This window comes from Oncorhynchus mykiss, chromosome 24 (assembly GCF_057628025.1).
Source record: "Oncorhynchus mykiss isolate SJ-2025 chromosome 24, ASM5762802v1, whole genome shotgun sequence".
NCBI lineage: Eukaryota > Metazoa > Chordata > Actinopteri > Salmoniformes > Salmonidae > Oncorhynchus > Oncorhynchus mykiss.
The window spans coordinates 27,546,647-27,559,997 of NC_143045.1; the positions used below are offsets into that span (position 1 = coordinate 27,546,647).

A 13,351-nucleotide genomic window follows, 5' to 3' on the forward strand; every position below is an offset into this window, starting at 1 on the left:
ACAGAGAGCTTGCAAGCACAGCTTTTGAGGCATCAAAAGTTCACAACGCTAAGAGCCCTGACCACTCGGTTTTAACGATTTGACCAGGAGCACTCACTCCAATTAGAGGGTGCATTATCAGGTATTGGAGCATTGAGAGATGACGCACAACAATGGTTTCTACCATGAAACCATGATCCCAATAACCTCCGCAGTCTAAATAACTGGAAAGTATGTCGCCATCAAAACGACTACCGCTACAATCAACCTGTTCGCTACGTTCCTGCACCCAACCCACAAAAAGCGTCAGAACACAAGGGTAACAAAGGGTTGAAGGACGATCAAAACGTAGACCAATGTTCTCCAGTAGTTCCACTACGTGATGAACTAAAGCGAGAACAATTTGTGAAAAGGGTCAAAGATAGGTCATAAGGACTAGACGGGGAATTACCGGACACCAGGTCCGCAGGAATTAACACCCATAGCAAGGACGTTAAAGTTCAAATTTCTCCTCTTCTCATTCGAGACCCTATCCAGGACCCGCTTGATCAAGAAACAAGCCCCCGAGCTTTGTCTATAGACTCTGATACAAAGGTTGCGAAGAAAAAGGTCAAACACTTCGGTAAAGCCAAGCACACTCAAAACCTGAAAAGTCGATCTGTTTCCACCTTGAACAGAAATGGCACATTGCGTCGTTGCGAACGACCACTCCACCTTGTGGGGAATATGTCCACTAAACACGGATCGAAACGCCCATACCTGGAAACAGTCCTGGAGGACTGCTTAACTTGTCATGCGCTAATCGATTTGGGATGACAATATCACTCATCTCTCAAACATTGTTTGATGATCTCAAAAGGGCTTTGAAGCCAACTAAACGTTGTTTAAAAGTGGAACAATGCGACACTACACTTCGAGGGATCGCTCAGACTACCACGCCTCTCACATTGAGAGTCATGCTGAAACTACACTTTCAGGACGTATCGGTTCACCCTGTGTATGTTACCAGCCTCGAAACTGTACCCCTGCTACTTGGAGCAGACTTGATGGATCGGTTACTCCCATTGATGGCTTGGAAAACCAACTAGGTATGGTCACAGGCCACAGTGCCTTCTCCACTGACCATACCCACTTTCCCTAACGCTAGCTGCAATGCAGTCATTCATGAGGGGTATCTGTTGAATGCATCCCTTGGGAAAAAGACGTTTAGAAACCTATTGGTGAAGAGTCCGATCCAATGAGATATTACGATATCTTGACACATTCCATCAGCCAACCTGATACACCATTCTTTTCATGATTTCGAGCCAGCTGTCTCTGTGAATAAACCACTACAGGCTCCCTCGACACCAATTCTGACTGACCTCCAGGCATTGACCTGAAAATTACCTGATTACGTCAGACCCATTCTGAACAAGTTGTAATCTTCCAGGATACTTGGTTTCCTTCCCTTGACATGTGTTCTTGCGTAAGCATAAACGCACATGCACAACGGAACATCCAATTAGGATTTATGCTAGGATCACTTAAAGGTCCAAGCAAAATACCAGCCTTAGTAAAGTTGAACATTTACTTCTTGGCCTTTGACTCTCCAGCACTCACCAGTTTTCTTCACAGAAGTCCATAGGTCATCCCTGTAGACTGCCCAAAACTAGTGTCTTACAGCTGTAAACTTATCATATAGTTATCAACTTAGGATAGTGCCTAAGCAACACACCAAGTAGGATAACCCTAGATATGACATTAGAGACAATGCCATGATAGTCATTTTGCCAGAACATTGGACGTATATAGAATACAGTCCAATTAGATGATTTTTGTGTGAGAACTATATTTTATATATCTTCGAATGTAATTATATATATTTCATGAGTGTGTGTGCGTTGTTAACATCTGCCTAAGTTACTGCCCAGATCTTCCAGTCTGGACGACGATCAGACGACGGGTCTGGAACGGCGATCCCAAATCTGGACACCCACTGCCCATCCTTGTGGCGGCATGCCCTGCTGTCAGAGAGCCTACCAAGGTAAACCACCAGAGGGGGGGGGGACCGCAACGGCGATCACCAACCAGGACATCCCCTGCCCCTTCCTGTGGTACTTTGCAGCTTCCAGGGATCCTACCAAGGTAAACCACTAGAGGGGACCGCAACGGCGATCACCAACCGGATATCAACTGCCCATCCTTGTAGTGGACTGCTCCGCTTTCAGAGAGCCTACCAAGTTTAATCACCAGAAGGGACTGCAACGATGATCTACAAACAGGACATCACGTGGTCATTATTTTTTATGTTGATTTGTAACATGCAGGATAAACAAGATCCAAACCACCAGGGGGGGAATGTCATGACATTGCCCTCTTTGGGGATAGTGAGTACCATCCCCCTCTCTCTATCACCCCCTACCAACAGGCTCTGTTAGGCAGGTCATAAATTCCTTGAGGAGTTCTCTCCTCATGGCCAGAGTATAAGAGAGTGAGTTTTCACAGAAGAACAAAGGAACCTCTTCTCCAGCATAGAACCTGAGAATTGAACAATGTACATGTTTTGGAGAAGGTGTACATGGTCGGGGAAGAATCCAGCTACGACCGGTCTATTTTGTCTAATGTTTGTGACACTCATGAGAGACAATACCATCACATTATCATAAGACTGTTTATACAAGAGTCTCAGTTATGAGGCTTGCATCTAATTGTTGTATAAAATGAATAAGTTAAAGATTAAACTATTTGTGAATTTATGTAATGTGATGTTAAACTGTTTAATGAAAGGGAACCCAATTCCCTTTAAAGTTAACTAACTCATTGGCCCGCCCCATGAGCACAGACTGGCGCCATGAGAAAGTATTTTTCTGCTCTTCCCGAATACAGCACCCACCTTGGGAATTTATCTTCAGACCAGCTTACCTCGATAACTGAGAGGGATAAGGTTTGAGTAGATTGCAGAATTCTTAACCATACCACATGGTTAAACTCTGAGACTATCGATACCGACAGAATAAGAGCTACTCTTCGATGTTAATTACTAGTCTGCAGCTAGAATTTATGTACCCGTGAATGCGAGGACCTACAACCGTTAAAACATCTATTCTATAACAACATTGCTGAATGTTACTCTGAACTATCTATTCTAACCACGGGAGAGAGAGAGGGCAGACAAACTCTCCAACAGAAACAAACTTTCCAACAGAGATCACAATGACACACTGAGAGTAAATATATACAGTGCCTTGCGAAAGTATTCGGCCCCCTTGAACTTTGCGACCTTTTGCCACATTTCAGGCTTCAAACATAAAGATATAAAACTGTATTTTTTTTGTGAAGAATCAACAACAAGTGGGACACAATCATGAAGTGGAACGACATTTATTGGATATTTCAAACTTTTTTAACAAAACAAAAACTGAAAAATTGGGCGTGCAAAATTATTCAGCCCCTTTACTTTCAGTGCAGCAAACTCTCTCCAGAAGTTCAGTGAGGATCTCTGAATGATCCAATGTTGACCTAAATGACTAATGATGATAAATACAATCCACCTGTGTGTAATCAAGTCTCCGTATAAATGCACCTGCACTGTGATAGTCTCAGAGGTCCGTTAAAAGCGCAGAGAGCATCATGAAGAACAAGGAACACACCAGGCAGGTCCGAGATACTGTTGTGAAGAAGTTTAAAGCCGGATTTGGATACAAAAATATTTCCCAAGCTTTAAACATCCCAAGGAGCACTGTGCAAGCGATAATATTGAAATGGAAGGAGTATCAGACCACTGCAAATCTACCAAGACCTGGCCGTCCCGCTAAACTTTCAGCTCATACAAGGAGAAGACTGATCAGAGATGCAGCCAAGAGGCCCATGATCACTCTGGATGAACTGCAGAGATCTACAGCTGAGGTGGGAGACTCTGTCCATAGGACAACAATCAGTCACATATTGCACAAATCTGGCCTTTATGGAAGAGTGGCAAGAAGAAAGACATTTCTTAAAGATATCCATAAAAAGTGTCGTTTAAAGTTTGCCACAAGCCACCTGGGAGACACACCAAACATGTGGAAGAAGGTGCTCTGGTCAGATGAAACCAAAATTGAACTTTTTGGCAACAATGCAAAACGTTATGTTTGGCGTAAAAGCAACACAACTCATCACCCTGAACACACCATCCCCACTGTCAAACATGGCAGCATCATGGTTTGGGCCTGCTTTTCTTCAGCGGGGACAGGGAAGATGGTTAAAATTGATGGGAAGATGGATGGAGCCAAATACAGGACCATTCTGGAAGAAAACCTGATGGAGTCTGCAAAAGACCTGAGACTGGGACGGAGATTTATCTTCCAACAAGACAATGATCCAAAACATAAAGCAAAATCTACAATGGAATGGTTCAAAAATAAACATATCCAGGTGTTAGAATGGCCAAGTCAAAGTCCAGACCTGAATCCAATCGAGAATCTGTGGAAAGAACTGAAAACTGCTGTTCACAAATGCTCTCCATCCAACCTCACTGAGCTCGAGCTGTTTTGCAAGGAGGAATGGGAAAAAATGTCAGTCTCTCGATGTGCAAAACTGATAGAGACATACCCCAAGCGACTTACAGCTGTAATCGCAGCAAAAGGTGGCGCTACAAAGTATTAACTTAAGGGGGCTGAATAATTTTGCACGCCCAATTTTTCAGTTTTTGATTTGTTAAAAAAGTTTCAAATATCCAATAAATGTCGTTCCACTTCATGATTGTGTCCCACTTGTTGTTGATTCTTCACAAAAAAATACAGTTTTATATCTTTATGTTTGAAGACTGAAATGTGGCAAAAGGTCGCAAAGTTCAAGGGGGCCGAATACTTTCGCAAGGCACTGTATATTGATTGCAATTATTCCCGAATGAGTGAGTGTTCATGTGCAAAGGATTAGCATTTCAATTGTCGTAATTATCAACTTTGTTGTGTGTTTTATCTTTCGCGCCCTTCTCAGTCCCTTTGTCTCCCAAGCCGGTTTAGCCCACATTTCCCTATCATTTCCTTGTGACCATATCTACTTGTTTGTTAGTGTGTGCATTTCTGTGATTATTTAGTTAGTTAATAAATCAATTATTGAGACAATTGATGTATGGATGACTCATAGTGAAGATTGGGTTTGTGCAGATAACCAACAATTTACAACGTTTGGAATGAGACTAACGTGAGGTAAATAATAATTAATTAATTAGAAGACTAATTGATCAGATATTAAAATATCTGTAAGTTATATTAGGAAAATTATAACTTTGTAATCTGAATTTCTTTCTTGATGCCCCAACTTCCTAGTTAATTACATTCACGTGATTAAGTTAGTTTAATCACGTAATAATAATTACAGAGAATTTATTTGATAAAAATAAGTCTTCAGTTTAATGACGCCAAAGACACAACAAACCTTTATTTAACTAGGCAAGTCAATTAAGATCAATTTCTTATTTACAATGATGGCCAAACCCAGACGACGTTGGGCCAATTGTGCACCACCCTATGGCACTCCCAACCACCCTATGGCAGTGCCAGATGTGATGCAGCCTGGATTTGAACCAAGTACTGCAGTGAGCCCATTTCACTGTGGCTCAGTCCTAAACTCAGCTTTCACACACAGGAAGTCCTATGACCCATACTGCTAGGGTCTTTCTTTTTCTTTAAGTCTAAGTCTTAATGGCGCTGGAGGGGATGACTACCGTTTTACGGGCTCCTAACCAACTGTGCTATTTTGTTTCGTTTTTTTGCATTGTTTGTAACTTATTTTGTACATAAAGTTGCTGCTACTATCTCTTATGACCGAGAAGAGCTTATGGATATCAGAACAGCGATTACTTACCTCGAACTGGACAAATGTTTTAATGAGTCCAACGTGAAGGAAATAGAGCTTCCCGGAGACAAGGCTCAAATCCCTGTCGTTCGCGTGAAGAAAATACGGAGATACAGGGGCCAAGGTCAGGGTGCCTTATGAGTATTCGTAGGCGAGTGAGTAAAATCACCACTACCATCGGTTCTCTTGGCCAACGTGTAATCACTGGAAAACAAACGGGATGACCTACAGTCGAGACTGTCCTACCAACGAGACATGAAAAACTGTAATATCTTGTGTTTCACCGGCTGAATGACGACACGGATAATATAGAGCTGGCTGGCTTTTCTGTGCATAGGCAGGGCAGAGCAGCTACGTCTGGTAAGACGAGGGGCGGGGGTGTGTCTATTTGTCAATAACAGCTGGGGTGCGATGTCTAACATAAAATTATTCTCGAGGTATTGCTAGCCTGAGGTAGAGTGCCTCATGATAAGCTGTAGACCACACTATCTACCAAGAGAGTTCTCATCTATATTATTCGTAGTCATCTATTTACCACCACAAACCGATGCTGGCACTAAGACCGCACTCAACGAGCTGTATAAGGCCATAAGCAAACAAGAAAATGCTCATTCAGAAGCGGCGCTCCTAGTGGATGGGGATTTTAATGCAGGCAAACTTACATCCGTTTTACCTCATTTCTACCAGCATGTCACATGTGAAACCAGAGAAAAAAACTCTAGACCACCTTTACTTCACACAAAGAGATGCATACAAAGCTCTCCCTCACCATCCATTTGGCAAATCTGACCATAATTATATCCTCCTGATTCCTGTTTACAAGCAAAAACTAAAGCAGGAGGTACCAGTGACTCGCTCAATATAGAAATGGTCAGATGAAGCGGATGCTACGCTACAGGACTGTTTTGATAGCACAGCCTGGAATATGTTCCGTGACTCATCCAATGGCATTGAGGAGTTTACCACCCCAGTCCCCAGCTTCATCAATCAGTGCATCAACAATATCGCCCCCACAGTGACCATACGTACATATCAAAACCAGAAGCTGTGGATTACAGGGAACATCCGCACCGAGTTAGAGGCTGGAGCTGCCGCTTTCAAGGAGCAGGACACTAATCCGGACACTTATAAGAAATCCCGTTATGACCTCAGATGAACCGTCAAACAGGCAAAGCAGCAATACAGGACTAAGATTGAATCCTACAACACCGGCTACGACGCTCGTCGGATGTGGCAGGGCTTGCAAACTATTATGTACTACAAAGAGAAATCCAGCCGCGAGCCTACCAGACGAACTAAATGCCTTTTATGCTCTCTTCAAGGCAAGCAACACTGAAGCATCCATGAGAGCACCAGCTGTTCCTGGACGACTGTGTGATCACGCTTTCCGTACCCGATGTGAGTAAGACCTTTAAACAGGTCACATTCACAAGGCTGCAGGGCCAGACAGATTACCAGGACAGGTACTCAGAGCATGCGAGGACTACCTGGCAAGTGTCTTCAATGACATTTTCAACCTCTCCCGAGTCTGTAATACCTACATGTTTCAAGCAGACCACCATAGTTCCTTTGCTCAAGATTGCGAAGGTAACCTGCCTAAATGACTACCGTCCTGTAGCACTCACATCGGTAGCCATGAAGTGCTTTGAAAGGATGGTCATTACTCACATCACCACCATCATCCCGGATACCCTAGACCCACTCCAATTCGCATACCGCCCCAACAGATTTATAAATTATGCAATCTCAAACGCACTCCACACTACCTTTTCCCACCTGGACAAAAGGAACACCTATGTGAGGATTCTGTTCATTGACTACAGCTCAGCATTCAACACCATAGTGCCCACAAACCTCATCACGAAGCTCACGACTCCAACACCATCATTAAGTTTGCTGACAACACAACAGTGGTAGGCCTGATCACCAACAATGACTAGACAGCCTATAGGGAGGAGGTCAGAGACCTGGCAGTGTGGTGCCAGGACAACAACCTCTCCCTCGACGTGAGCAAGACAATGTAGATGATCGTGGACTACAGGAAAAGGAGGGCCAAACAGGTCCCAATTAACATTGACAAGGCTGAAGTGGAGCGGTTGAGAGTTTCAAGTTCCTTGGTGTCCACATTACCAACAAACTATAAATGGTTCAAACACACCAAGACAGTCATGAAGAGGGCAAGACAACACCAAATCCTCAAAAAGCTCTACAGCTGCATCATCGAGAGCATCCTTACCGGTTGATTCACCGCCTGGTATGGCACCTGCTTGGCATCTGACCGTAAGGCGCTACAGAGGGTAGTGCGTACGCCCCAGTATATCACTGGGGCCAAGCTTCCTGACATCCAGGACCTATACACTAGACGGTGTCAGAAGAAGGCCCAAAAAATTGTCAAAGACTCCAGTCACCCAAGTCATAGACTGTTTTCTCTGCTACTGCACGGCAAGCAGTACCGGAGAGCCAAGTCTAGGTCCAAAAGGCTCCTTAACAGCTTCTACCACCAAGCCATAAGACTGCTGAACAATTAATCAAATGGCCACCAGAACGATTTACACTGACACCCCCCCCCCATGTTTTCACACTGCTGCTACTTGCTGTGGTTTATCTACGCATAGTCACCCCTTCCGACATGTACAAATGACCTCCACTAACCTGATCCCCCCCCTGTTTTTACACTGCTGCTACTCGCTGTTTTTATATATACGCATAGTCATTTTACCCCTACCTACATGTACAAATGACCTCGACTAACCTGTGCCCCGCACATTGGTCTCGGTACCGGTACCCACTGTATATAGATTTGTTATTGTTATGTAATCGTATTGTGTTACTTTTATTGCATTTTTTACTTTAGTTTATTTAGTAAATATTTTTCTTAACTCAATTTCTTGAACTGCATTGTTGGTTAAGGGCTTATGAGTAAGCATTTCTCAGTCAGCACGTGACAAATAACATTTGATTTGATTTGTTTCTCTTTCGCCATCTTATGCACAACAAGGTTGTGTGTGTGTGCGCACGCGCAAGCATGTGTATGCTATGGTCCTGCAGAGATTGGCTCCTCTCCCAGACCTGTTTAGACCAGCACACTCCCAGAACACTTTGACTGCCTCTACCCCATGGAACTGTAGCCCTGCACACACACAGTACACCATTCTATACACACTGAAATAAGCTCCTCTTAGTATCGGTCAGGGCTGAGAGCCAAACTCCTGCAGGGGATAACCACTATCCAGGATTGTGTGTGTGCGTGCATGTAGATGGAGATGTGTGTGTGTACGCACGAGCTGGTCCATCAATAGCACAACCCCACCTGGACACAACCCCCTTAGTCTATCCTGAAACACACACACACAATATACAGTGCAGACATAGTCAAAAACATTCCAACACATTTACCATTGTACCCTCTCCCATAATTTAAACTGAATCACTTCGACCAAACAGTCACAATTACACTCTCCCATATACATACACAGCTACATTACATTCACTGTTTTTCACACAACCTGCAAAGTCACCCATGCCCAGCTGATATACAAAGAGAGCCAGTGACGTAGATGAAGAAGCATGTCAGCACTTTGACCAGAGTCCTGATAAAGTGGACAGGGGTAGAGTGAAGATGTAAGAGGAAGTGAAGGACAAGTGAAATAACCCTGGGGTCAGCTGGATGTGATGGTGGGATCAGAAGGGGGTAGAAGTGTTTGCATGCCTGTACAGTATGTGTGTAAAGGGGGCATATTGGGTGATGGTCAGAGGAGAGGGGGAAAAAAAGAGAGTCAAGTTTTAAAAAATGAAAGGAGATGAGAGGCACAGAGAAAAGTGCTCAGTCACACCGTCACTAGCCAGGAGCAGAACCTTACTGTGCAAATTAACCTTGAGAGGTTGCACTGCAGGGGGAGGGGGGAAAAAGAGGGAGAGAGAGCGAGAGAACGAGGGATCTAGAGAATGGATAGAGAGACAGATGGAGACAATGCAAAAGAGAGAGGAAGAGAGTGAAAGAGAGTAAAAGAGACGAAGAGGGAGGCAGACAGGGACAGAGGACAAAAGAGTGGCATAGAAAGAAGGTGACAAAAAAGGAGGGAAATATTCTCAGTCAACTTACCTGTTAAAGTAAAACTAATTGATTGTAATGATAAACTGAGTAGGCCTACTGACCTGCAGCGAAGCGGGCCTCCTGTTCTCCCTCAGTGAGGTCAGAGTAGTTGTTGAAGTCAGACTCCAGAGCTGCGGGGGTGTCAGTGGGCTTACACCAGCCCTTCCACTCTATCAGGTGGGCCACCCTGCCCTGGGCCATGCCTGTGGGCCGTGTCACATGGTCCTTCATCGCCTGGGAGATGCCTAGATTTCAAAGATTAGAGGGCAAAGGTCACATACATGTAAAGAGTATAGCATGCAGGATTTGCACGCGCACACACACACAATCTCGTATTTACCATGTAATGAAGATCTGGCTAACGCCGCAATCTCTTGAATGGTAAGTGCTCTTCTCGATTTTGGTAACATTTCAACGGTGTCTTCAACATTTACCTGTGAAGGAAAAAACAACCATCAGTAAAGGATGACTCATACACTACATTAATGATGACAAGCAGTGGAGGCTATTATACAGATGTACTGTACATGCTATGACTACCAAGAAATCCATTCAAACTGATCTAAAAGAGCACTCATGTTTTCAAGGCAGAGAAAATACCTCTGTTTGCATTGCTTTTACACTCACATGCACACTGCATGAAAGATATGAAGGGCCATTGCAAGATTATTATGACAACAATATAGAACAACCCCCCTACGCTCTACTCTACCCCCTTGGTCTGGTCTGTCCATCCTCTCTACTCTACCCCCTTGGTCTGGTCTGTCCATCCGCTCTACTCTACCCCCTTGGTCTGGTCTGTCCATCCTCTCTACTCTACCCGCTTGGTCTGGTCTGGTCTGTCTATCCTCTCTACTCTACCCCCTTGGTCTGGTTTGTCCATCCACTCTACCCCCTTGGTCTGGTCTGGTCTGGTCTGTCCATCCTCTCTACTCTACCCCTTGGTCTGGTCTGTCCTTCCACTCTACTCTACCCCCTTGGTCTGGTCTGGTCTGTCCATCCTCTCTACTCTACCCCCTTGAACTGGTCTGTCCATCCACTCTACCCCCTTGGTTTGGTCTGGTCTGGTCTGTCCATCCTCTCTACTCTACCCCCTTGAACTGGTCTGTCCATCCAATCTACTCTACCCCCTTGGTCTGGTCTGGTCTGGTCTGTCCATCCTCTCTACTCTACCCCCTTGAACTGGTCTGTCCATCCACTCTACCCCCTTGGTCTGGTCTGGTCTGTCCATCCTCTCTACTCTACCCCCTTGAACTGGTCTGTCCATCCACTCTACTCTACCCCCTTGGTCTGGTCTGGTCTGTCCATCCTCTCTACTCTACCCCCTTGAACTGGTCTGTCCATCCCCTCTACTCTCTTGGTCTGGACTGTCCATCCTCTGGTCTTACTGGGTGGATAGGAACATTAGCCTGCTAGCCTTACTGGGTGGATAGGAACATTAGCCTGCTGGCCTTACTGGGTGGATAGGAACATTAGCCTGCTGGCCTTACTGGGTGGATAGGAACATTAGCCTGCTGGCCTTACTGGGTGGATAGAAACATTAGCCTGCTGGCCTTACTGGGTGGATAGAAACATTAGCCTGCTGATCTTACTGGGTGGATAGGAACATTAGCCTGCTGGCCTTACTGGGTGGATAGGAACATTAGCCTGCTGGCCTTACTGGGTGGATAGGAACATTAGCCTGCTGGCCTTACTGGGTGGATAGAAACATTAGCCTGCTGGCCTTACTGGGTGGATAGAAACATTAGCCTGCTGATCTTACTGGGTGGATAGGAACATTAGCCTGCTGGCCTTACTGGGTGGATAGGAACATTAGCCTGCTGGCCTTACTGGGTGGATAGGAACCTTAGCCTGATGGCCTTACTGGGTGGATAGGAACATTAGCCTGCTGGCCTTACTGGGTGGATAGAAACATTAGCCTGCTGGCCTTACTGGGTGGATAGGAATATTAGCCTGCTGGCCTTACTGGGTGGATAGGAACATTAGCCTGCTGGCCTTACTGGGTGGATAGAAACATTAGCCTGCTGGCCTTACTGGGTGGATAGAAACATTAGCCTGCTGGCCTTACTGGGTGGATAGAAACATTAGCCTGCTGGCTTTACTGGGTGGACAGGAACATTAGCCTGCTGGCCTTACTGGGTGGATAGGAACATTAGCCTGATGGCCTTACTGGGTGGATAGGAACATTAGCCTGCTGGCCTTACTGGGTGGATAGGAACATTAGCCTGATGGCCTTACTGGGTGGATAGGAACATTAGCCTGCTGGCCTTACTGGGTGGATAGGAACATTAGCCTGCTGGCCTTACTGGGTGGATAGGAACATTAGCCTGCTGGCCTTACTGGGTGGATAGGAACCTTAGCCTGCTGGCCTTACTGGGTGGATAGAAACATTAGCCTGCTGGCCTTACTGGGTGGATAGGAACATTAGCCTGCTGGCCTTACTGGGTGGATAGGAACATTAGCCTGCTGGCCTTACTGGGTGGATAGGAACATTAGCCTGCTGACCTTACTGGGTGGATAGAAACATTAGCCTGCTGGCCTTACTGGGTGGATAGGAACATTAGCCTGCTGATCTTACTGGGTGGATAGGAACATTAGCCTGCTGGCCTTACTGGGTGGATAGGAACATTAGCCTGCTGGCCTTACTGGGTGGATAGGAACATTAGCCTGCTGGCCTTACTGGGTGGATAGGAACATTAGCCTGCTGGCCATACTGGGTGGATAGGAACATTAGCCTGCTGGCCTTACTGGGTGGATAGGAACATTAGCCTGCTGATCTTACTGGGTGGATAGGAACATTAGCCTGCTGGCCTTACTGGGTGGATAGGAACATTAGCCTGCTGATCTTACTGGGCGGATAGAAACATTAGCCCAAGCTATTTAAGAGGGATATCACACCTGGCACAAATGATTGTCTAATTCTGTTTTTCCTTTTTGCCCTATACCTGCGCCCAGAGGGGAGTAGTTCAAAGTCTGGGTACAGGGGGTGGCTTGGGTCTAAAATGATTTTGTGAGCCTTGTGGAGGGCCCTGACCTTAAAGATCTCATCCAGGCCTGTCTGTTTGACTCCCAGTACCTTGCTTGCTGTGGTGATAATTCTTCTCAGCATATTTCTCTGGCTGACAGTGGCATTGCCAAACCAACAAATAATACAAAAAGTTAAAATACTCTCAAGGAAAGATTTGTAAAACAGAGTCCGTATAGTACAATTAAACATGAAAAGATCCCATCTTTTTGAGAAAGTACAGTCTCTGTTGACTCTTTTTGTAGATCAGGTCTGTACATTTACTCCACTGAAACTTATTGTCCAAGAGGACACCAAGATATTTGTATTCCTCTACAATCTCTATGTTCTGACCTCTGATAGATGTTGCAGAGGTAGGTGTTGTACACTTCCTGAAGTCTCGGCACATCTCTTTGGTCTTATTGGCATTGAGGACCAAGTGTGATTCGTCACAC

General features: G+C 45.2%; 1 protein-coding gene across 1 annotated transcript in view; it reads right to left on the minus strand.

Moving 5' to 3' along the window:
- LOC110504098 (protein FAM131A) overlaps positions 1-13,351 on the minus strand; it is a 30,658-nt gene that overhangs the window by 5,855 nt on the left and 11,452 nt on the right. The window contains exons 2-3 of the mRNA XM_090218807.1: positions 10,233-10,326; positions 9,955-10,137 (exon numbers count right to left, since the gene is read on the minus strand). Of these exons, the coding sequence (XP_090074933.1) occupies positions 9,955-10,137; positions 10,233-10,302 (253 nt within the window). The 5' untranslated portion in view covers positions 10,303-10,326. The remainder of the gene's footprint in view (positions 1-9,954; positions 10,138-10,232; positions 10,327-13,351) is intronic.